At 35.2% G+C, this 26,294-nt stretch overlaps 2 protein-coding genes and 1 long non-coding RNA gene across 4 annotated transcripts in view; 2 read left to right on the forward strand and 1 right to left on the reverse strand.

The window, feature by feature from the left end:
- LOC118740410 (facilitated trehalose transporter Tret1) overlaps window positions 1-10,251 on the forward strand; it is a 24,027-nt gene extending 13,776 nt beyond the window's left edge. The window contains 8 exon segments of the mRNA XM_036471930.1: window positions 2,071-2,303; window positions 3,605-3,734; window positions 3,737-3,924; window positions 8,733-8,883; window positions 8,971-9,073; window positions 9,075-9,183; window positions 9,242-9,508; window positions 9,589-10,251. Coding sequence (XP_036327823.1) covers window positions 2,071-2,303; window positions 3,605-3,734; window positions 3,737-3,924; window positions 8,733-8,883; window positions 8,971-9,073; window positions 9,075-9,183; window positions 9,242-9,508; window positions 9,589-9,735 — 1,328 coding nt within the window. The 3' untranslated portion in view covers window positions 9,736-10,251.
- A 6,498-nt stretch (window positions 10,252-16,749) lies between these two features.
- The window catches only part of LOC118740411 (ABC transporter G family member 9), a 189,142-nt gene continuing 179,597 nt past the window's right edge, over window positions 16,750-26,294 (reverse strand). Inside the window, exons 2-8 of one of the 2 annotated variants that reach the window (XM_036471931.1) lie at window positions 25,723-25,860; window positions 25,005-25,416; window positions 23,877-24,132; window positions 23,093-23,809; window positions 22,186-22,342; window positions 18,091-18,357; window positions 16,750-17,995 (exon numbers count right to left, since the gene is read on the reverse strand). In XM_036471931.1, the coding sequence (XP_036327824.1) occupies window positions 17,794-17,995; window positions 18,091-18,357; window positions 22,186-22,342; window positions 23,093-23,809; window positions 23,877-24,132; window positions 25,005-25,416; window positions 25,723-25,860 (2,149 nt within the window). In that variant the 3' untranslated portion in view covers window positions 16,750-17,793. Of the gene's footprint in view, window positions 17,996-18,090; window positions 18,358-21,880; window positions 22,138-22,185; window positions 22,343-23,092; window positions 23,810-23,876; window positions 24,133-25,004; window positions 25,417-25,722; window positions 25,861-26,294 lie in introns of those variants that run through there. The other variant, XM_036471932.1, reaches the window with a different exon arrangement.
- Window positions 25,411-26,046, forward strand: LOC118740412. The gene is made up of 2 exons (XR_004993131.1): window positions 25,411-25,622; window positions 25,686-26,046. It is a non-coding gene; the product is annotated as an uncharacterized LOC118740412 (long non-coding RNA).

The raw sequence follows: 26,294 nt of genomic DNA on the forward strand, positions 1-26,294 counted from the left end.
CTTTTCTTTCTGTGTGCAACTCAAACCGACCGCCGTGCTTATTCATACCAAAATTAATTTCGCGGAACGCCGGTGACTTTTCTAAGGAAATCTTGGGTTCCGCGGAACCCACTTTAGGAAGCTCTGCTCTAGATGACAAGGATGATCATTCCAACTTGTTTGTATTATATATTTTGTAATATATAAATGCATTAATGTCTGGCACGTATCAAAAAAAGGACAAGTAGATTTTTGGAAAAATAAATAAAGTCAAAGGACACCATCATGAGAAAAGTGACTGTCCTTTGAAATAAAGTACAGATGGTCACCGTAACTATAATACACTCTCACAAAACATAAAAATTGAATTTCACTATTTCGTTTCTGCTGTGTATTGCATGCATCCACATCACTTTACCCGGACAAGGTGGTACTAAAATTGCAAATAACTTAAACCCCGTAAGAACTGTTGCCAACTTGGTGCTTTTCGCACTAAATTTAGTGCTTTTCTTAATTCAAAACGCGAACATTTTTTGGTGCTTTTTTTTAGTTTGAATACACCAAAACTGTAAATCTGAAAAAAATGGAAGTTAAATTAAGAGCAATTGGAAGTTTCGTAAGGAACTTTACAAAAATTGTAACAAATCATGGCACAATGGGTAGGTTCAGAAGGCGCAGCAGTTGAGCGCGACCGTTGCTAAAAAATCAGTGATCGTAATGCGTCTTCTGAACGTATTGATACATTAGCTGTCAAACTCAACAACACACAACAACGTCCATGTTGCTGGGATCAGGAATCGACCTTTGGTCTGAATTTGTTATATTTTTTACGAATACTAAAAAAAGCCCCAGCATCTCCTAACACTAAAATGAATAATGCACCTTTTTAAAAAGGAATAATCGAGTAGGCAGCTTATTTTTACACAAGATTTTTTCCACTATGCGCCTCTGGATGCGTTCAAATAAGACACTTTAAGAAGGGAAATCAAATTTTGTCATGTTTCAGGTGTGAAGCGGTCGGAAATAAAAGTTCTTTACGTTCCTTCAGTTCACGAGATCATAATAGACTAGAGTGTAGATTTAAACTTCCACATAGTTCATGAAACTTAATTTTTTGTTGTTACTTTCGTTTGATAGGAATTGTAGAAAAAATTAAGCAAAACGAAGAAAGATTAGGAAATAAGAACAAAAATGTTTACGTCGCGTCGTTTGGACGAAAATATTTGAATTTATAGAAAACAGAATAAATTCGACCGTCAACTTTATGGCTTAAGACCGCTGCAACACCGATTGCAGAAATGCATTTCTAAATAAATAACTAAGATTGAAGAATAACCTTCATAATTATCTACGTTTTTCTCATATTACCACTTACGTTTTATCTAAATTTTCTAAGCTGTTAAACCCCATAAACAGTATTTTTAAAAGTACGAATGGTTTATATGTATGTACTACTTGAAGTAAAAATACTTTAAATTATTTAGTTAAGGTTGACATCAAAATCATACATAAGTTTCACAACTATAAGGGACCCCGCACATTAAGCGTCTAGTCATAGTAGTGTAATCGTTCCGGCATACTAAAATGCAAAGCTTTTATGCCGGACACATGTATTTCAATGAAGCTCTGTATATTACGATTCATAATCACGTTTGCGCCTAATCATGCGTTCGTTTCGGCATGACGAAACAATTACTCTACTATGATTAGCCGCAGAATGTGCGGAGTGCCTAATGCAATAATTTATTTGTGAATTACTTTTATCTCATGCAATTAACCACCCCAACAAAAGCTAATTTAAAACAGCCTACATATTTGTTCATGAGACATCGTTATTTTTCAAATGAGTGCGGCCATTAAGATTTTATCACCGCATTTTTTTCATTTTTTACTTATTTACTTCTTTCAACATACTAAGCGCTTTATGATATTTCTAAATCCCTTTTAAAATATGTATCTACATATACCTCCCAACGATATATTTATCTTGCTTACATTATAAGCCTAGTAGTCTTTATTTGTGCTAGAATAAACTACAGTATTTGACTTTGCATTATCTTCTTCTTTTCTTTCTCTTCACTTCATCAACAGTGAATATTATCACTATATCATATGGAGGCTTCTGTGGTTGGCCATCTGCAAGTTTCTTACAACTACAATCAGATGAAAGCCCACTCGAAACGGGCCCCATGTCGAACTCTGACACCGGATGGGTGGGGTCTATGGTGTACGTAGGTGGCGCTTTGGGTACGATGTTCTGTTCGTGGTTTGCCGATCGTTATGGCCGAAAGAAATGCCTGCTGATGGTGGCGTTACCATCCTTGGTGAGTATACTTTTCAGCAAGATATCTTTTGTACTTATATGTCCTGCAGAGAATGCAATCAGTGATAAAATTTTAAGCTTTGGAAAATCAAAATCAAAATTTTGAGGATTTACTTTCACTCTTATGCCGATTTGAATTTAATCTCATTTTTGGCGGTTCGTTTGAAGTACAGTCAAATTACGAAATATGTAAAACGGTTTCGAATCTAATTTTTATCTTAAGGAATCTGTAGTAAAATTTAGTAACCATTTTTTCCTAGCACATTTTAACCTTTTAACCTGAAATGGTTTTTTCGACCCAGTTTTACAAAAAAGTGGCAGTGTGAGGTTAACGACGTTCCACAAAAATGTTAAACATAAAATTTTAAAAAACGTTGCCAATCTTTGTTTTCAAGATGGCGGCGATTCCACAGCCCGAATCAAGTTTTACATTTCCTGCAGTATTTAAAAACAAAATAAAAAAAACAAATGATAAACATGAACACAGTCTTTAGTTTACCAATTTTCGAACGTAATTTGACTGTACGACCATTGTTATACAAAACCAGTAAGAAAGTCTAAGTTCGGGTGGAGCCGAACATTAAATACCCGGCGCAAGTATTAAATATATGCTTTTTCACCTTTCCGAAAGCTACCGCTAGATGGTAAGCCGGGCGCGGCTACGCCCATTTTCCAAAAATTTATAATATTCTTATTTTTCGTCTGAAAATTATTGTAAATGTCAATTTTGAGTGAATTATCTTCAGTAGTTACTAAAATATCGCAGTTTTCGTATTTCTGGAAATTACCGTTATATGGGAAGTGGGCGTGGTTACAGTCCGATTTCGCCCATTTTCAATACCAACCTACCTTGGATTAACGGAAACCTACACACCAAATTTCGTTGAGATATCTCAATTTTTGGACGGACGGACAGACAGACGGACGGACAGACAGACATGGCTTAATCGATTTCTCTATTCGTTCTGAGCATTTATGTATACATTTGTCTATATCTATCTCGATTCGTTTTGGCTGTTACAAACAACCGTTATGTGAACAAAATTAATATACCCTTGTGCACAAGTGCGCTCGGGTATAAAAATAAAAAAAATTTGAATAAAAAAAACACGTTTTTGTTGGAAAATGTTTTTAAGTGCGAGTATTTAGCTTCAAAGCATTGCAAATATAAGTACGTTGGCTTATGATTCCGAAAGGTTTAAACTATATTTTAAAAAGCAATTTTTTTATCTAGCGTATTTTTTAAGAAATTCTGCATTAAATATAAATCTTAGCTTAATTGAAGTAAATTTGTTTTTATAGGCTGGCTGGCTAATTATACCGTTTGCCACCACACCTACACACCTATGTATTGCACGTGTGTTTGGCGGATTTGCTGGAGGTGGCATTTTTACCGTAGTTCCCATCTATACCACCGAGTTGGCGCAAGATCAGTGAGTATGCCTATGGTATGGTTGATATTAACATTCAATTTCGGTATACTCTGTGCTTTTGTGCTGGCGTACTTCTTCACATACCGTGAGGTTGCTTGGATTCTATCATCGCTGAGTTTTGTGTTCCTGCTGTGTTTCTCTTTCCTGCCGGAAACACCACAGCATCTAATAAATAATAACAAAATTAAAGTAAGTACTTATCAAGGCATCTAGCAACTATGAAAGTTTGATCGTAAGATAAAATTTATTGCTGTCCAGCTGTCATTTTGGTTGCTCCATATAAGTTATATCAGTGGCAATATTTGTGTGTGGGTTTTTTATATCTTCATAAAAGCATTTGTAAAGACTGGTTTTCACTATGTCATATTTTGACACCAAAATTTGGCGACATATTTTGACACAACTTTATCTCCTTTATCCATACCTTTTCCAATGATATTATGTGCCAAAAACTGACATATATGTAGCCGATTTCGAAGCGCATGTACACGGCTAAAGACCTATCCTGATCCAAATCAATCGATAAACCGCTTTTTGATCTCATTTGACAATGTGTTTTCACTTATTTGACGACAAATGCCACTGAATTTGACATAGTGAAAACCAGCCAAAAATGTAACTGTCAAACTACCAAATTTCCGGCAATAGATGGCAAGATATATATTGCCCTTGAAGAACAATAAGCGGTCTCCATTGGCTATATATATTCTAACATATGGATAAAGATCAAGCCTGTAAATAATGATTAATAATCATAATGATTATCAATTAATGCAGGTTTATTTTGGGTAAACTTTTAATGATTAAAGACCATTATTTGCACATTTTTAAATGATTAACTAGAGCGCCAATTACTGTCGAAATTCGACAGTTTTTCTAGTTTTTAGGAGCCTTGGAGAGGTTTTCTAACTTAACACGTAGCAAAACTTATACGGTACAAACTTACCGGAAAATCTTCTGCTTTGGAACTTAAACGTAACTAAATTTTGTTTTATCTTACAAGGTCTTTGGAGGACATCAGCAGGGCTTGCAATTGATCAGATACATTCCAGTTTATCGATAAATTTCAATGATTTGATACATATCGATATTTCGATGAATTTCAAAAATACTAAAATCCGATAACTCAGCAAAATTCGTTGACTCGACCAATTTCGATAACTGTGAAATTCGAGGGCTCGATAAATTTCAAACGTAAATTTTTTGGATACCTTTATAAATTTTTATTTTTGACAGCTCCAAATTTTTGGAAAGCTTTCGAAATATTTTGATAACTCGTTACACTCTGTTAACACGATAAAATTCGATAAGCAGTGATAAATCGATAAGCTTATATAACCTTGAGATTTCGATAAATCGATATACTTTGAAAATTCCATAAACTTCGACTCGATGAATCAACCAATTTCAGTAGATCAATAATTATCGATAACTCTGTAAGTTGAAAGAACTCCATGCATTACGACATAAATTTCGTTAAGTCAATAAATAATGATAATTCAATAAATATCGATAACTTGACAACTTTAACTTTACTTCGATAGCTCGATAACTATCCGTAAATTTCGATAACTAAGTTTCTGTGTCTATACATTTCGACAACTTAATAAACATTGATCAATTTGAATAATTCGATACGTTGCGATAACTTAATAAGCAGGGATAAATTTCGATAATTATAAACTTTGATGATTCAATAAATTTCGGTAACTTGTATGGCTCATTTTATTTCGATTCCTATCGTAAAATTTCAATTCAGTTACCCCAATTCTTATGTATTTCTCATTGTCTCCATTTTCGTCTTTATCTTCACCTTTGCCTTCTTTTTTTTACTTTATCGTTATCATTTATTTCTTCATCTTCATATTTATCTTTATTTCAAACATGTCAAATTGAACATGTTACAACTACATCTATACACAAATACGGAAATGTTTAAACGACGGGTTTGGCCGTAATTTTCACCCAATTTCGAAACCATAAAAACTCTGCGGAAAAATGCCTTTCTAATGGTGTTCTTGGTTTTGAAATCGGTTCGGTAGAATCGCTAAACAAAGGCGGACAAAATTTATGTTAGCATATTAATATATAGATAACACAAGGCAACAGTGATTTTGTTGCGGAAAATATTTAAGCTGTTTTTGATAGACTGTTTTGTGCTGATTACGAATCCGTAAGTATAAAGTTTCCATCCGCTCCAGATTTTGAGAAAAATTAGGTCAAAGTGTCAAAAAATCACGTTTTTTGCAATATTTTAGAAGGTCTAGCAAAAAACAAGAACATAGCACTTTCCACTTGGGCTTAAATTAAAGCTATAACCCTCGGCTACCATCCCTGCACCTTAACCTGATGGTCACTAATAGTCATTTATTGAACAATATAAAAATACTGGAATATTGTGCTATTGAAAAGAAAATAAATTTTTTCCAAAATCAGTTTTTGCTGTTAAATAAATAACTATAAATGACCTTAGGGTTTAGGCTCAGGGATGGTGTTTAAAGAGATTATAGTCGAAAGCTCAGGCATTAATTTGAGCCTAAGTGGAAGGCTCCATCACCTTTTGTTTAATTGCGGTGGGTACTCAAACTTAGCACAAAATCAAGTTTTGCTGTTTAATAAATGACTATAAAAGCATAAACTGACGGCAGCGTTGATCCGGATCAACTCGGGAATTAACTGCAGTTGACTCGGATTAAGTCCGAGTTAATCCGCACCAACGCTGCCGTCTGTTTAAGCTATAAGTGACCATCAAGTCAAGGTGCAGGGATGGTATTTGCAGGGATAGTAGTCGAGACTTCTAGCTTTAATTTAAGCCTAATATCGCCTTTCGGCTATGTAAGAAAATAAATTAAATAATAAATAAATTAAAATAATCATTGAAATTAAAAATATTCAAAAAAATTAATGGTTCCTAATCGTAATGGAAATTTAAAAGCTCTGATTAAGATATAAACTTTATCCTGTGGATATGGGCAGTAAGACAATTGTCAATTATGGCAACTACCATGAAAGTTCTTTACTGTTATTCGAAAGACTAATTGAAAGATCTGCTAACCAGGAAGTCTTAGGGCTGGTTTCTCCAACTCAACTTAGTTTAGCCACTTTTTGGACTTAAGTTAAAAGTTAGCCTACGTTTTACACAGCTTAAATATTCTTGACTAAGTAAAGAAAATTGGCTTAACTAAGTTAAGTTGAGTTGGAGAAACCAGCCCTTAGAGTTATGCTGTTCGCCTTTTAGTAATAAGATTTTTTTAATTAAATTAAATTAAAAAACATATACATTTCGAGCCCTAACCGCCAAAATAACGTAAACGACATTTTTTTCAAAATTTTCTTTTTGATGCAGTATTGCATCTAGATGCTCAAGGCATATTTATGCATCAAAAATAAAATTTTGAAAAAAATGTCGCTTACGTTATTTTGGCGGTTAGGGCTCGATATCTCTCTTTTTAAAACAATCAAATTTAATAAATAAACGAAAATTAAATAAAAAAATGAACAAACGGTACAGATCTGATATTCATTCATGTGTGCGTATGTATGTACATACATACATACATACATAGATTACTAAAAGAAATACAGATCCGAAGATATCAACCAATGCTTCCCATATACCACACGAAAGGAAAAAACTTGAATTTTTGATTAAAGAAAACAAAAGCAAAGTCATTCCAACGGTTTTCGAGCATTTTTGTAATTAAAAAAAAATTGCTAATTTATTCAACAATTTTTTGTCTTCAAATTCTCAATATTTGTGACCTGGTCTACGAAAAGGGAGCTTACGTGCGGAAAACTAGTTTTCTGTGAAAAAGCTGTTAAAAGTAAGCAACTCGTTTCGTCAGTTTCTCATTATCTCGTTAATTGTTCTCCGCGCCGGACATCCAGTAAGTGTTGTTGTTGGTCCAGTAAGTGTTGTTGTTGGTCGGAATATTATTATAGTTCATCGTGTAAGTTGCTAGTGTGGAACATTTAAAAAAGTAACACTGAAGAAGTGACGTTTACTGTTTCTGTTGATTATCCTCTTCGCATTTCGCATGAAATGAAACATGAGTGTTGATGAGGAGTTCAGTGCCGTATACGGACAACTACTCGGCATTATTATTTTTGGCCCATAATACGTTTTTCTAGTGTATAATCATGTCTCTATAGCTTATAATTCAATGTATTTTGTTCATTAACAATAAATAATATTTTGTCGTATTTTTACTCTTCTTTCTCTACATTTTTAGTACACTTCTAAGCAAGTTAGGATTTTCTGCTTTTCACCACGTGAAAAAGCATCTCATCTTCCATCCGAATCAACCAAAAAGTGAAAATTGATTTTTTGACACCTAAGCCCCCTTTCCGTAGACCAGGTCACATTTGTTGAATTTATATAAAATTTGTACGTGATAATGTTCCAATTGCTCCAAAAAACCTACATCCCGAAATTGAAATTTATATGTATTTGCAAATCATAAGTTGCTAGAGCACTTTAAAAGCTCAAAATCTACCCCAAAATAAGCCGATATTTACCGTTGCTTCTACGACAGAAACCAAATTGGTTACTTACAAAAGTGAATCTGTCGATAGGTTTGGAATTTTATCTTTGAAACGCCACACCTTTCTTTAAGATCGCTTCATTAGTTTTCGTGCAATAAGCGTTTTCGTGAAGCTCTAAAAATTGCAACTACAACATTTGAGCATAGCCTCCATATCGAAACGCAAGACGTATTCTACGTCAAAAAAATTTACACTCCCCGTTTATATAAATTTAAGCAGGGATCCACACGATTTGTAAATTTGTAAATTTTGGCAGTCACATAGTGGTGTTGTCTAGAAAAAATAAGTTCAGCTCATTAACAACTTTCCAAACAACACTACTCTGTAACTGTAAAAATGTACGAATCTGTACAAATGTTCAAATCGTGTGATCCCTGTTTTATGCCCTTAACAGCATCGTAAATATATTTAAACGCCGCTTTATTAAGGTTATGTATTCTTAACATTTTCAGAAAGCCGAGAAGTCTTTGAAATATTATCGCAATATACGCGCTCTTTCACATGAGTTGCCTGAAGATTTCAAATTCGAATTGGACAAACTGAAAGGTGAAGGCAAGCAGGATGCTGAAGATGAAAGCAATTCACTTGCCTGGAAAGACATAAGTGAGATTACTTGAATTTGATTTTTCTTCTATATCGTGTGTTGTATTTATTTACCTTCATTCCCTACTCTATACTCGAAAAAAACAGATAATCCTACTACACGCAAAGCGTTTATGATTGGTATTGGAATTATTACGCTTATGCAGTTTTCCGGCTGTTTCGCTATGTTGAATTATTCTGGCAATATCTTTAGAGTCTGGTTCAAGTCTTTCCCCCATAGTATCGACAATAATTGTTGGTGTGATCCATCTGCTCGGATCTTATACATCCACTTTGCTAGTGGAACGCGCTGGTAGAAAGGTGAGCCTAAACTAAATAAAAATTGACACTGAGTAATTTTCTTTATTTACAATCTTAGGCTTTACTGCTCATTTCGACCGCTGGCGTAGCTTTGGGCCACATTATATTCGGCACCTACACATATCTTAAGGTGCTCGACTACGAGGTTAGCGGGTTTTCTTGGTTACCAGTGTTTAGCTTCTCATTCACAATATTCATTGCGAGCGTGGGTTTAATGGGGCTGCCATACTTGGTTATTGCGGAAATTATGCCTCTAAAATTACGCAGTTTGGGCTCAATGACCTGCATGATGACCATGTGGATTACCGGAGTGTTCTTGCTAAAAGTAAGTATCGTAAAAGATATTCTCATTCCCACTGGATAAATAATTGTAAGCCTACTTTTCTTATTTTTGTATGTACATAGTACTTGCCATTGATGGCGGAGTTTATGGGCATGCACGGCATGGTCTTCGGATTCGGTGGAATTTGTATTGCAGGTTGTATATTTCTAATTATTTATGTACCCGAAACCAAAGGAAAAAGTATTGATGAAATCCTACAGAACTTATAATACATATTGATGCGACGAAAAATAGTCACTTCTGCAGCAATAATGATTCTCGTTACTCTGTGAGCGATATTTACTTACTTACATACATAAGTACTTACATGTAGGAAATTAAATTGCATTTTTAAATATTTTTTTCAGAATTTTAATTTAATTTAATTAAGCAATGTACAAATTTTGCTCAGATTGACTGTAATTTTTATCAAGTGTATCACAGATTGTAAGTGGATTTTCTGAACAAGTTGTGCTTTATACTAATATAAAATAGGTTTAAAATAAAGGGGTTATACTCAAAAGCTTTATTTATGCTAAAATATTGAATCTTGCATACATATATATGTATGTATGTACGCATTTAAAATATCGTACATCCTATGTTAGTCAGACGGGGATAACGGAAACCATGTATGTACACCGATGGGCAAGGATGGAAAAGGAGTTGGCCCGGGTCCTAATGCGAGTACCTGCAGATCTTGCGCTTGCAGAGACATTCGGTGGATATCTTTGGAATAGTAAAGGCTGCTTGTCTTAGGCGGAGGCCATGCAATGAGCGGCTGAGCGGTGGGTGGCATGTCTGTATGGCACCGCTCAGCTGCTCATAAATGCAGCTCGTTACGTGGCCACCAGTGTTGCCGTTTTGATCCATTTACTTCAAAAGTGATACGTGTTTATGCAGCTTTTCGGAAGTTACTTTATTTTTTCGCTCATTTCGCGAGATACTTAAATTTTCCGCGTAGTACAAATTTTTATACATTACAAAATACAAAATACGAAATATATACATGTGTATGCCAGAGATGTAGCCACGCCATAAAACCAACTCTGGACACGCAAGTCTCTGCAAAAGCTCAATGACTCTATCCCAACGTAAGCAATCAAACTCCATCTTAAAATCGACTTACAATACTCACTGGCACTATTTCTTACACAATTTTTTATATTTAACCACGGCTCTCAACTATGACCCGCTCCAGGACTTTCTCAAGTACTGGAAAGATGATACTACGATAAGATCGTCGATTACTCCCCACCCTATCGGGCGACTTCAGGAGAACAACGACTCTAGCACATTCAAAAGGAAAATAACTCTCCCATATGCGTTTATTATAGATGACCTCCAGATATTCCGGAGTGAACTTCCACAACAATTTGCACATCTCTTCGTTAAAGCCATCAAAACCTGGTGACTTACTATACTTAACCAAGCCAAATGCATACCCCAGATCTGCAACATCTATTGGAGGGACAGGCGCCTCTTGTGCATGAGAAACCTGAACATCAGCCTTGGGAAAGGACGCACCTAACAAAGCCCCTGCACACTCTCTCCAAGTTGATAACACTGAATCACCAACTCAAAGAGAGGTATTATCCTCACCTCGACGATCCCAACAGATCCTACAGACCTGTCCCCAAGGATCGTCCCTATTAACACCCACAAATCACCTCCATTAATCTTATTTTCCTTTATAGCAATCCCTTATACTCCCTCATTTCCTGAAAAAATTCAGAACTTATGTGGCAAAGACCCTAACCCCCGGTACGTCGTTCACGTTGGAACTGACGCCTTACACGCAGGATGGACTTTCTTTTGTCAGAGAGCTGTCTGGACCACCATTTAACTCGCTTAAATTGATTCCAGTTTCTAAAAAACCCCACTACTAACCCCCCAAACAACTTCAGTTCCCGTATTGCTTCCAATTCGCTCCGCTTATACGCCAGCCTCCCATTTGGTACGCAACCTAACGGTCAGGGAGGAGAGTGGAATAATCACAATTTGAATTGGATTGTGATCACTGACACCCATTCTCACTTGAATTCCCACCCAAATTGGAACGCCATCATCTCAGCCCGGTCTACCAGAGTTAGGATTATATCACTGGCATCCCTCGGTCTATAAAACAACATGTCAACGCCATTGGTCATCACCCCCTCACCTAATACTTCAGCCAGCTGCTAGCTTTGATATGCAGACGAATGTTGGGATGTCTTGCTGAACCACGTCGAAGAAGAAGAATTTGCATATAAGCTAATGACCACTGGTGTGTTACTCGCTACATGTGTAAACATGCCAGAAATAAACAACCGCCCAAACTCACCCCCCAATCAGACGAGTCCAAAACCACACATTGCCGCATTTGACCATAATGCCCTTCCTGTCCGCACCTCCTACAGATATACTTCTTAGACAGACATACTAAAATTAGTGTACACTTTCAGAAGTAAAAAAACTAAAATCTGGCAAGCCTGATTTTCTCACCGCTCTCAATTTCCGTAAGAGCGTAACTTAAAAACCCAAACTAAAAGCTCAGTTAGTCTAGACTTAACTTAATTTAACTTACCGTAAGGAATCATCAATGACTACTCAACACGTCAACTTAAGCCAAGAGCGGAAATATTTTGTTTTTGTATTTTCTCTTTCAGCTGTTTAACAGTTAGCCGCCTAAAATGCCACATCAAGAAAAATCATGCAAACACAAATTTTTGCTTTCATTTATTTTTAAGAAATACAAAAACGAGAGTCTGGCAAGCCTGATTCCCTCACCGCTCTCAATTTCCGTAAGGCCGTAACTTAAGAGCCTAAAATCTACAGGTTCTTAAGTTTCTTAGGGTAAGTTAAGTTTTAACTAACCGCCAATACAGTTTCTCATATAACAGGTCGGCCAAAATATCAAGTTAAGTTAAGTTACGGAAATTAAGTCTAGACTAGCTGGGCTTTAAACCCCAAATATGCAGCCGGTTGCGATAGCAAATAGGCGGAGAAAATTCAGTTTAGCCGGCAGCTGATTTGTTAGCCGTTTTGCAAAAAAAATAAATTAGCCGTTTTTAGCCGATTTTGCTATTCACCTTATTTTATTAAAACTCTAATATGCAAGTTTTTATTTTTACAAATTTAGTGATCCAAAATGTATTAGAAATGGCTAGTCTTATCTCTGAGAAAATTTTCATGTCGGACTGTGTTATATAATATTGAAAAAACAATCAGATAGTGAGCCGATTTCAATGTTTTTTGTTTTAAGCGAGTGACCCAAATGCATATAAACTGAGACGCGTCATTTTAGCTGATTAAAAAGTTAAAAATTTTGCTGAAATTTTGCAGAGTTTTCATGATTTTTACACAAAGTGTGAAATCTGTTTGTAGTATATGTATGTTGTTTGTTAAGTAATGAGCTACATATTCATAAAAAATAATAACCATTAAATAAACTAAAGAAAAATTGGCAAAACTTGCTTCAATTTTGCGTCCCAGTTTATATTTGGGAGGACGTAGAGGATTTTCTTCATAAAATTTTTGTTATGAATGTCTTAAATTTAAGTGTGAAGTTTTACTCGCTACACTTAGAAAATAAAAGAACACGTGGAGCCAAACTCCCCAATAAACATTTTGGCGAACGTTCGAAAATGACCTTCGATATCCAATATGAATATCGAACTGAGAACCAACTCATAACCAACCTTAGTTTTCCAACGTTTATAGTATATTTACGGTGACCATCCGTCCTTTAGTTTAAAGGACAGTCCTTTATTTTAACCCCCTGTCCCTTATAATTTTTTTCAAAATAAAGGACGCCTTTTGTCCTTTATTTGTTAAATTGTCCTTTAAATCAGCTCTGCATTTTTCATATGTAAATTTTTAAACACAGAATATGAAAACTAAAACTGTCCCTTACAAAATATAATGAAAGCCTTCGCCAGTTTGTTTCGCCTCCACTTAAGGGTTTCTATTTAATCGATAAACTTTGTACAATCTGTAAAGCAGGATCGTGTTGCGCGCTAAGTTTCCAATTCCACTGAAAAAAAAAAACAATAAACCCCTGCTGCACAGTGGTTCAAAACTGCCATTTAGTGTTCGTAATTCACTGGAGCTTTCATGTTAGACTTAATTTGATTAATTTTTATTTTTTAATGAAAGATTATAATATTTGCAAGAGACCAGTTGAGCCCGATGTGTAAATATTTATTTGATTATATTAAATTTTTTAGTGAAACATGCAGAAAAAGTAGCAATTTTGATGAAAATGTATTCTCGTTTTCCAGTTAACAAATGTTACATAACAAAAACTAGTTGAAAACAATTGTATGGTTCTCCCAAAACGAAAAAATTACACAAATAAATGTTGAAATGTTATAAAAAATGTTTACCAAAACAATTTTTTTTGTTTTTAGTAAAAATTAGTTGAAACAAGTAAGAAAGTCTATGTTCGGGTGGAGCCGAACATTAAATACCCGTCGCAAGTATTAAATATATGTTTTTTCACCTTTCCGAAAGCTAGATGCTAAGCCGGGCTGTATCAATTTTGAGTAAATTAGCGTCCTTAAATTTCGAAATATTGTAGTTTCAAGCATTTCTGAAATTAACCGTTGTATGAAAAGCGGCCGTAATTTTAATCCAATTTCAATAATAATCAACGTTTTGCTTTTATGTGGCAAGCACAATAAAAATACCGAGTTTGGTACAAATTGGTAGAACGGTTACCGATATACATATGTGTCATCATAAGTGGGCGGTGCCACGCCCATTTTCCAAAATTTTACCATACACGTATTTCTTGGTAAAGAATTGTTGCAAGCGTCAATGAGCTTTAATATTTACTGACTTATCGAAGATTTTGTATTTCTCTAAATTACCGTTATATGGGATGTGGGCGTGTCATTGTCCGATTTTTTAAATTTTCGGGCATTAGGATACTGTATCAAGGCCAACAACTGTACCAAGTTTGGAAGAAATTGGTGCAGCAGTTACCAAGTTATACACATGTAACCATAAGTGGGCGTGGCTACGCCCATTTTCCAAAAATTTATAATATTCTTATTTTTCGTCTGGAAATTATTGTAAATGTCAATTTTGAGTGAATTATCTTCAGTAGTTACTAAAATATCGCAGTTTTCGTATTTCTGGAAATTACCGTTATATGGGAAGTGGGCGTGGTTACTGTCTGATTTCGCCCATTTTCAATACCAACCTACCTTGGATTAACGGAAACCTACATACCAAATTTCGTTGAGATATCTCAATTTTTGCTAGAGTTATCGTGTACACGGACGGACGGACAGACGGACAGACAGACATGGCTTAATCGAGTTCTCTATTTATTCTGAGCATTTATGTATACATTTGTCTATATCTATCTCGATTCGTTTTGGTTGTTACAAACAACCGTTATGTAAACCAAATTAATATACCATTGTGCACAAGTGCGCTCGGGTATAAAAAAAGGCTCCGGAGAATTATGAACATTAAATTCCAATTTTGAACCACTGTGTGCTGGCTTCGTCGTGCAGTATGGTATGGTAAACGCATTTTGGTAGCAAAGTATTGCGAAGTCCTTAAAAAGGATGTGGCTTCATTTTTCGCTACAGCAGGGGAACTTGTACAATTAAATAACATAATTAACTGGTAAATATTTGATTTAAATTACGATATGGGTAAGGTACTTTTATCATACAAGTTGCATGTACGTATTCCCAAATAATTTTGAAAAAACGTCCTTTATTTAACGTTGGTTAATATGGTCACCGTAAGTATATTGGAAATACACTTAAGATGGGTTCGAAAAAAAATGGAAACCATAGTAACAAGAGAGAAAGTCATATCCAGCTTATTCTCGAAGGGAAATATAAGAAAATCACTCTCTCTCATTAAAATTCCAATTCGATAATGGGCTGGATTTCGAATTCATAAGATTCCGAAGGTTCCGTTTTGCTGGAGAATGGCCAAATTCTCGAATCGAACATGTACTAACCTATTTCACATTCGTTATCGAAAATGAGACCCGAAAAAAGATTGGTTTTCGAATCATTTTCGAATTGTTAACAAAGCCGAATGTTTATTGGGTCTCTGGGAAGACAATATATGGTGCAAACATACTTTTTAAATTTTATAAAATGGAACTGCAGTAGTTTTCATTTAATGTGGATAATTCTTGTCACAAATACATAGTTTGGTGCTTATGTTTTTGTATATATATTTTTTAGCAGCACCACATCTTTATCGAGAATCCAAAAATTAGTACTGTTACAAGTTGCAGGGCATCATTTTAACTCGACCTGCGCCCTGTTCCACGGATAACGGTATATCTTTTAGAGGTTTAAAAATATTTTGCGTCAGCAATTTGTTATCAAACTGCATTAGATCGTACTGCGTTCCCTATCCTCGGAACGTTTGCTCAGGTGTATCGAATTCTGGCAGTTTGGAAACGCTTTTAATATTTTCATCCAACTTCACCAGCTTAATTTTTTTTTTTTTTACTTTTTCAAGAAACAAAAATTTTTCTGCTAGTGAATCTGGCGGCATGATTTCAGTTAAATGTCATAAACTTATTAAAAGTCAAGTGGTCGGGAATAACAACGAATGTCAACAAATTAAACTACCTTCTATTTTTGTATCAGGGCGTTTTCTTTTCTCGAAATAATGTTGCCCTGTTTTCCTCAGTCCTTTCACAGCTTTACGTGTTCATTTCTCAAAATATTGACCTCCGACTAAGCAAAAGGGCCATACTTTCTGGTAATATAGCCATTTTGCGTGACAAAAAGCAACCTACTGAAAATGTTCCAATATTTATAAGAAGGCAAAATTGTTTAATAGAAAAGAAAACGCCCTAAGTTTGTAATTTATCTCTGTTTTTATATTTAAGTAATACAAACATGACATCTGATGTAAAGCTTAGCTACGTATACCGATAGTTTCCTTTGTTAAACAAAAATAAAGTGGTGTACAGCTTAGCTACGTATAATCTTTATTAACCAAAACAAATTTCAATGGATTTACTAGTCTTTCTAGTTGAAATTTATGTATTTAAAAAAAATTTAATTCTAGTTGAAATATTTTAGACGTTACGCAGCCATAAATAAAACCTAACCTTTTTTTACAAACGCAACACCTTCATTGTGGCGTCGCATAGACGCGCGCACTGCCGTGAGCTGTGATATTATTTTCCTAAAGTGAAAATCCAAAGATTTGATGATAATACATTTTTAATAATATATTATATATAATACAAATTTTCGCAAAACATAGCATTCACAATATTTAATAGAGTTGTTTATTGTTGATATAAATTATAGCGTACATACATACTATATAGTAAATACCATAACTTTGTATAGTGGAAATTTTCGTGATAACGTTAACTATTTCTACTACTACATATTTCTTATTCAATATAAATATGTTTAAATTTACATTCCACTATATCTAACTTAATGAGTAATTTATTTATGTATACATATGAAGTGCATTTATTAATTAAATTCAGAAACTAGAATACTACATCACAGTAATTTTCAAAAAACAAACAAAAACACACTTATATTTGTGAATATGCTAGTATTGGTAGGTTATGTAGCTGTTACTTTTAATTTCTGTAGAAATATTTATTAGAGTATGACATCTACTTAGTTGTAATTTGTAGATAGGAATCGAAAAAAGGTTGACTTTGACATTTATTGTATTTGAATACTATGGAATATACTACATTCTTTTAAAGTTTTAAATTGTTTTATTTTATTTTACAGCTTCATATGGGGATAATGTTACTTATTGTTTTTGCTTACTTTCATTTTGAAGTTTTCGATAGCGAGCTTTCGCCTTACAAAGTGATGCTTTCAAAATTTTATTACATAAAATTTTCATTAAAATAGCTTTACCATAAAATATGTATTTTAATTTAAAAAAGTTTTTTAAAAAATAGAAAAAATTAACATTAAAATACATCTTCATATTTTATGTATGTACGATTATTGTATACTTTTTGTTAGTAAGGTGCACAGGAGCGCACTTTCGTACCTCAAACTTTAACACAAAAAAAAAAAGAAGAAATATTAAACACGCAGAAACAACATTTCTTAGTTTAAAAATGCTCAACAGGAAATATAAACATATCACCAGCGGATATATGAAACATTTGATCAACTACGAGTGCATAAAACACGTACAACATATTTGTATAAAAATGCTTTCTGGGATGAGTTTAATAAATTTTACAATAAATTTACACACATTTTTTTTTTTAATATTGTGCGTTGTTGTTTTTTCTCTCGTTAAGCTCACTGGAGTTTTGAATATCACGCCGCTTTGGGACATCGCACATAACGTAAAACAGCATAGCCGAGGCCACGAAACACCACGAAGAACATCATCAATACGAGCGTGTTCAGCCAAAGCGGTGATGTCGAGTTTTGTGCCTTGAGTATTTCCTGATATGGAATGAACATCGTCGTGGTGTCGTTTGTTTTGCAGATTTCAAAGCTGCTGGGATTGCCACACCTGCGGGGAACCAAAAATGGGATTATCACAAACACAATGCCGACATGTACATAGGTATGTACATATGTACGTAATATAATAGACAGTATACGCACCTTAACGCCGGTCCTTCTCGAAACTCTAAAATTTGCATATTTTGATATGCATAGTGTATCATTGAGGTGTAGCGTATCCAGCTCAATCCATCTGGAATGCGAGTGGATAAATAGCCGCCAAAGAGTTGTGTCGCCAGCGTATAGAGTGCGCTCAACGTAATGCCAACATTCATATCCATGCAACAGGCACCGATGAAGAAGCCCACGCTCTGCGCCACAATTGTGTTGAGTAGCAGGAAGACCAGCATTAAAAAGAACAGCTTGCAACTGTAAAAAAATCGGAAAACTTAAGTACTGAGAAAATTAAGGCGACAAGTTCAAGTACAAAATATTTTTGGTCAGAATAGCAGAAGATTTATTTCTAAAATCATGGGTAGAAAAAATGATCGCGACATTTTAGTTTGCGAAATGTTAAGGGTAGAATGTAGAAAAACGATATGGGTATGAAATAATAGAGAACAAGTAATTTTTATGCAAAAAACAAAACCGATTTCAATTCCCATAAAAAATTTAAGATTATCGTTAATTTCTTCACGATCAAATGATCGGATCCAAACTTAATTAGTATAGGACCACCTTTCCTTTGAAAAAATAATTATAGAAATCGGTTAACGTGGTCCAAAGTTATGCGGTAATATACATAAAAAAATGTACAAATATTCCGACTAATTGATAGCCTTCTCCTTTTTTTGAAGTTGGTTAAAATTTTAGAACTGAAAAAAAATTTTTATTTTTTGTGCAAAAGGACGAATAGGTATTGTTAATGCTTTTAAAACTTTATATTTGAGGATTTCCAGTAGTTATTTTTGAAAAAATAAAAAATTAAATGTTAATGACTAATAGGAGCGTTCCTTATCTCCCAGAAATAGTCAGAAAAAGTTCGAAGTAGTCAGATTTAGTCTAAAAAGCGTTCCTTAACTCGGAAATGACAGCAAAAATGAGATAGCAACACTCAGTGAGAGTGACTCTCATCAGTCCGAAGTAGTCAGATTTAGTCAGAAGAATTTTTTCTGGCAAAATCCTGAAAAGTGTCAAACTCAACTGATTTAAATTAACAGGAATTAAAGAATACGAAAAAAGTGAGAATTGAAATTGGAAGGAGGCAAAAAATAATTGATATAGTAAGTGTTTATTGTGCTTGTGCTTGTGTGAATGTGTTTTGTACACACATTTCCATTCTTATTTGACGTTAGCTTTGTTGTTGCCATTCTTTGGACTTAAAATTTGGTTTTTTGCGTTCCTTTACTTTTGCTGTTATTTTCTTTTAGTGAGCACAGTTTGCTTACGCTCTGGCATTTTGACACTTTTCAGATTTTAGTCCAAAAAGATAAGGAATGAACCTAATATCTCCACATCCTCAAATTTTCTCCTTCTAACTTTATTAATAGAATAAACAAATTAATATTTCTCTCTTTCGCTTTCTTTCGCCATCGTCGAGTGGTTAGAGGTGCGCTCTGTCACTCGGTAGGTCCAGGGTTCGATCACTGCTCCGAGCAACATCAAAAAAGTGTTTTCTCTAATAGTGGTCACCCCTCGGCATGCCCAACTTCCGAGTGTATTTCTGGCATGAAAAAAGTTTCTCATTTAAATCATCTGTCGTCCGGAGGTGGCATAAAGTAGTACGTCTATTATGATTCAATAATAAAAGGTTTGCTCAAAAAACAGTTTTCTCGCTCCCCCTTAACAAATAGGCTCCCTTAGCTAGGCACTGGTTGCTAACTCTTCAAAATTACGTGAAAAGTGGAGTAAATGTAAAATTTGTAGAACAAACATTTCGGTAGCATAACCACTGCCATTATTGATGTTTTAATAAATTATATTCGCTGACATTTCATTTACTGGCTACGAGAATTTGGGTAAGTTTTGCAATAATTTTATGATAATCCATAATATAATTAAAAAAAATCATTTCTAAAATGTAATACACCTCATTTGCAGCGTAATTCATCTCAGCGCATACACATAAAAAGCGGGCCGCGCTTTATATATAAATATTCGTCGTAAGTGTGCATCGCCCTTCCAATTGAACGTTTTCCTGCCACAGAGCAGCGCCAACCGATGTAGCCCAGACATAGTGTTCCTACTGACACACACACACTTAAGCTAAGTTTAAACAAGTGGCCAATATACCATTTTTTAACAAGTGAACCGTTTTGTTTACAGGTTTCCTTGTGCGTTTGCTTTTTTGCCTGTTAGTTTTACTATTTTTTCTGCCCCAGAGCAGTGACACTCGTTTTCAAGTGTGGACATAGCGTTCCTACTGACACAGAATGGTATGATAATAAGCAACAACTCGCTCAGGGATATGTTTTGGTATGTCTAGGACCAGTATGACATGGGATACATCCTGACATACCGTCTGAACCAGGACATATTCGAGCACTTTTTTGGGGTAATGCGCGCAAAAGGCGGACTTTTTGATAATCCGTACTTGCTAGGTAATATTGCTTTAAAAATACATACATCAATTATCAACAAGACTACATTCAGAAATATATAACTAATAATAGCCCGAAATAGCGCAAGTTTTGCTGCTCGTGGTAATGTGGAAGCCAATGCAACAGAGTGGCTTTTTTACTGACGAAGAGGTGCTTTCAAAGGAGTTTGCGTTATGTGACGAGCTAGCGTTTTCCAACGAGCTACAATAACAAGAGGAGTTTGATATTCTCACGGGATTTATTGTTAGAAAACTGGGATTGACAGAACACGTTTCCAATGAGCCTACCATCACGTGGGTAGATGAAGTGTCCAGAGGAGACCTAACGAAGCCAAGCATTAGCTTTTTGGGGGCAATAAAGCGATTGGAGGTCGTTTTTAAAAACATCAACGGCCCAACTATTCGGAACTGCGACCACTATTTGGAACGGCTTATTACGTGTTCAGAGCACGTACGTGCCACCGCCGACGTCAAGAAGCTGTTTTTTTAAAACAAGAATGCTAATTAAAAATCTAAACAGATCGATTAGAAACAAAAAGCTGTAAGAAGTACTTAAAACAAAAGCGCTTAAAATATAGCAATAATACATTTAAATAGATACAGGTGGTTTTTCAAGTGGGCCGCTGTACTTGATTGGTTAGAGGTGCTTATTACCACTCAGGAAGACCTGCGTTCGATCTCTGGTCGGGGCAACATCTACATTAGAAACCTCCGCGCATATTTCTGCGGTTGAAATGCTTCTCATAAAATGTATTTACCGTTGTGTAACATCAACACGCACCAAATGAACTGAATTACAAGCTCAGCAAACATTTGCGATACAATATCGTTATTAGCTTATACCAACGACTCGTTTGTCTAGCTTATAACTTTTGATTATACATATACTTAAGCGCCACCTAGTGGACCAATTATTTGTCAAATTATTTATAGTTCCATTTGCAGCATATGTTTCTTATTTCGTACATACATTCGTTGTTTAAATAGTAATTTAATTTTGTGAACTATGTATGGAATGCCAAGAAATAAAGACAAAAAACTTACAAAAATTACCATGTACAATTAATGCATATTAAAAATATTTCCTGTGTTCTACATTCTCTTTAAAAAGATTAAAAACCTATTTTGTATAGTATTCATTTCAATGGCATGAGCGGATTTGCTTAACGTAAAAGCTTTGTGATGAAATTCAAAAAATTCAAAAAATATATTTCTTGGATTGTTTGGTTTAATATTGCACTAGGCAATTTCCGTAAGAACTATCGTATCACAGATCCGTATACATATTTATTTGTATATCCATACATACCATTGATTTATTTATATTGCCCACAAGCTAAAAACTTTAAAATATTTTCCAATATAAGTTCAGTTTCTTTTTAAGCCGTTCGCATTAATTTGTTTTAATTAAATTAAAAAAGTGCTCTTCAAAAGGGATTTAATTTTTCCCTTTGTCCATCCTGCTTAAATGCAACCTTTTGTAAGGAAAACTGAAAACGTTGTTGTCACTATTGAGCAAATCTTTAATTATTGAATCATGTACGGCTCTCGCCTTTGTGTAACAACATTAAGGCGCACACCACAATTTGAAGCAGAAGCTCGGCCAAGCACTAGCAAAGCGGTTATAATTTATTTATTTTTATTTAACGCTCTCTTACCTGGTACAGCCCAACATTGGATAGGATATCATGAGGTAGACAGTCGGCAGCGTCACAACCAAAGGCAATTCCCCAAACATTTTCGCCAAGTAATATGCAGATAGCCTGTAAGCGCCCGAACGACGTTCCTTACTAATAACTTCGCGTTCTGCAGGGACTAGAATAAAAAAAAAAATACAAGTATTTTTTAAACAAAAAACACAACCTAATTCAATTATCATATACAAATTTAGGAGCAACGTTAATTTCTTCAAGATCCAATGATCGGATCTAAACCCAATTTAGGCACCATCTTTCCGATAAACAAGTATTATCGAAATCATTTCACGTGGTCCAAAGTTATGCCATAAAAGAAAAAAAAATCCGACGAATTGATAACCTCCTCCTTTTGTGAAGTCGGTTAAAAGTGAAAAAAATTCACTCACTAATCAATTAACAAGTTTTTACGATAAATATTGCTTTGCTATTTTTGGCCAAATAATTTAAGTTTATTCAAAAATTTTACTGAGCTTTACAAATGGTTGAAGTTATAGCTGCTATTTCGTAGATCACCATATCTCCTCATCAGACTTTTCATCTAGTTCATTGGGATTTGGACCAGCGACTCCGGCTTATAGAGGCTGTGGTCCGCCCAATGAGCTATGCTCGCCATGTAAACTGTAGTTGCCTTCTCAACTTTTTCATTTGTCAACCCAACTACAAATCAAGCGAAACTATTTTTTTTTTGGTGCTATTTAGACTTGATTCATAACCTATATTTGCTATATTTTTAGAGATTTAACTATAGCTGTGCTCGACATTAAGTTCTTGTTTTTGTTTATCCATAGTTTTTTTTTTTATCAAAAACGGCCACAAGTTCAACAAATTTAGATGAATTATTTTCTAAATATTTCTTGCAGGAACTTACAGGAATTTAAGGCGCCAAAGAGCGCAAACAGCATCCAGTATGTCTGTGAGAAGAACATCCAGCCTTGCAGATCGTGTAGGAACTCTTCGGTGCGTGGTATTTGAAACCAAATTGAGCCAGCCATCAATGCCAAACCGATCGTTTGGAACCAATTTAGTTTGGACAACATACGCGGCTTTGCCTCATTGTAGTTGCGGCTGGACAATACACAGAACTGCGTGTGAAAACTCGTCGGATAGTCGAGCCAATCGTTGTCACCACAGCTCTCATAACGCTGGCACACACTTGAAGTGACGCTGGAGTTCGATTGCGAATCGTGGCCATACCACAGCTGTTGTGACGCCTCTTCATTGGGGTTCTGATGATCACTTATGATTAGCATGGCATCGTGGTTGATGTGATGATTATTATGATTTTTGTGTATGCCCTTATAATAGTTGTTGATAATATCATTGATGAGTGCATCATGCTTGTGGGACTTCTCATTGACAATTTCTGTTGTGATGGTGGTGGTGATGTTGGCCGTTGGTGTGACATCAGCAGCGTCACCATTGATGTCACCATTATGCCGAACATTGTTGGAGTGGTGGTGCTGCTGATTCCGTTCATTGTTCGTGTTCACCGTAATACAGTTTCTATTCAAGTAATTGCCATGAGATTCCTTGGCGGCGATGAACAGCTTCTCGCGGATTTTAGGATATGACTTCAGTTGTTCCACTAAGAAATGAAAAATTGCAGTTTGTTTAAAAGGTATTTAAAAAAATGATCATCAGTGATTACTCACATACGAAGTCCGCGGGATTGTAGTGCGGTTTAATGATAACACCGATATTCTCGAAATACGTATAAATATTATTCACCTCGCCAAAGTACGCAGTTCGACCGTTGTAAAGCAGCAACAGCTTGTCGAACATGTGGAACATTTGCGAAGAAGGCTGATGCACGGTGATCACCACAGTCTTTTGCTCTTGCACGGCATAACGCTTGAGAAACTTCATGAGCGATATCGCAGAATGACTATCAAGGCCGGATGTTGGTTCCTGAAATTTGCGCGAAATTCGAAATTAAGAGATGCAACTATAAATGTGCTTAAGAGCATGCCGAAGAAAGAGGTACGCTCTTAGCTTTGGACTATATACGTATTTACATGCATATGTCATGGATGCATACATATGTATGCACGTATGGGGAGCGTAAAAGCTCGCTCAACCAACGCGGCATTAAATTGAATGAGCTTAAATGTATGTGTTGGCAGCTGCTCCATTTGCTACGCGAGTTTGTTTTGATTTCTTTCAACCCCACAAACGTACATACACTATAGTGCAAAACTGAGTACACAGTGTTTTTTTTTTAAATATTTGCTAGGTTTTTAAAGTTAAAACTTGTTTGTTATTGTTTTTTTTATACAAATATGGTTTATGCTTTAAGCAAAGCTCTCTGGCATCTGAGAATATGAGCGTACATAAAATTTTTGAATATGCAGGTTTATAGCCCATAGAATTTCAGTCTGACAAGGTGCAAGTTTCAACCGGCTGTGGACTTTTTTCCAAATAAGCATGAACTTCTTTTGGAAGAAAATACGCAAGAACACTTACAAAGAAATTAAAAAAAAAAAATCAACGCAACTTGTTTTGTGATAAAAACCGAAAAATGCATATCCAAAATTTTATAAAAATTCATATTAAAAAGTTCAACATTTTTGTGAAATTTTTTTGAATTTTTCTAATCTCTATAATTGAAAATTTGATTTATGTGGTTTTGGTTAAAGCATGAACAATAATTTTATAAAAAGATATCAAAAAATCTTTACTTAAAAAACCTGGCAAATATTTAACAAAAACCACCACGTACGAAGTTTTACACTACATATAGTGCACATACTACATTCATATAAATTCTTATTTATACTCACATCTAGTAACATCAGCAGCGGATTGGTTAGCAACTCGCATGCGATATTGGCGCGTTTCTTCTCACCGCCCGACAATCCACGATTTAGATAGTCACCAAATTTCGTGTGTTGACAAAATGTTAGCTCCAACGCTTCCAGTATACGATCAACCGACTTGATTTTCTCCGCTTTCGACATTTTATCTGGCAGTCGCAGCAGAGCCGTATACATAACAGTCTCTCTGAGGGTTAGCCCAGAGAAGAAGATTTCCTCTTGGAGCACATAGCAGATCTTGCGGCGCCACTTTTTCGAGAGTGGTTCGCGATTCAGATAAACGCCGCCACTATCGAAGCGTCGCTGTCCGCTGAGGCAGTCGAGCAATGTGGTCTTCCCACTACCAGATGGGCCCATTACGGCTAAAACTTCGCCAGGGCTGCATGCATAGTGGAAAAGAGGCCAGAACAAATGCATAACATCAACAAGAAGACAAACCAGAATATAATCGCAATGGAAAATGAAGTCATATCGTTGAATGGGGCAGATATATGCAGTAGTAGATGCATCCATAGATGGATGTGGGTAATGGAGTACGAAGAACAGAGCAACATAGGATGGTGCGAGTAAAAATATTAAAGTGCAGTAAGAAGGAAGGAAGAAAAAAATAGAGAAAAAAATAAAAAATTATTGTTTATACGTATGTAGGTAAAATGTGGCAGTATGTTTGTAGTTCAGTTGTTACCTTACTAAGCCATTCACATCAGAGAGAATTTGGCGTTCATTATGGAGCACGTTTAGATTCTGGAATGACAACTGTAACGTACGATGATGCGGTTCCGCATCGGATATGAAAGGAAATGTAGACATTGTGTGCTCACTGCTGAAATGATACAGAAATACATACAAAGCAATGGAATTAGTATGCGATTTTTTTCTTTCAAATTACTGCTAGTGTTGTAAATATGTACATACATATGTATTTATGTATGCATATTCAAGTTTATAATGAAATGCAAAAATTAGAAGAAAATAAACATAGGCATAGTCGGACTTGATCGAAAAGTTTCAATATTGCTTTGGAGCCAATTCTTGTTCGGTGAAAACGTGAAGGGAAAATATTTTTCATCACTTCACATAAAATCAATACTCAAATGAAAGGAAATTTATTTGTGAAAAAGTTTTCATGTGAAACGTTTTTGCGCATAGTTTTGTAGCTGTGAAAAAGATACGTTGGTCACTTTGCTCAAAACACACAACTTTTTGATGATAGACGGAAAGCTCATGACCAGGGCTACCAACTATCCTCACCTATTA

The sequence above is a fragment of the Rhagoletis pomonella genome, unplaced genomic scaffold, assembly GCF_013731165.1.
Source record: "Rhagoletis pomonella isolate Grant_MI unplaced genomic scaffold, Rhpom_1.0 Rhpom_scaffold_00006, whole genome shotgun sequence".
NCBI lineage: Eukaryota > Metazoa > Arthropoda > Insecta > Diptera > Tephritidae > Rhagoletis > Rhagoletis pomonella.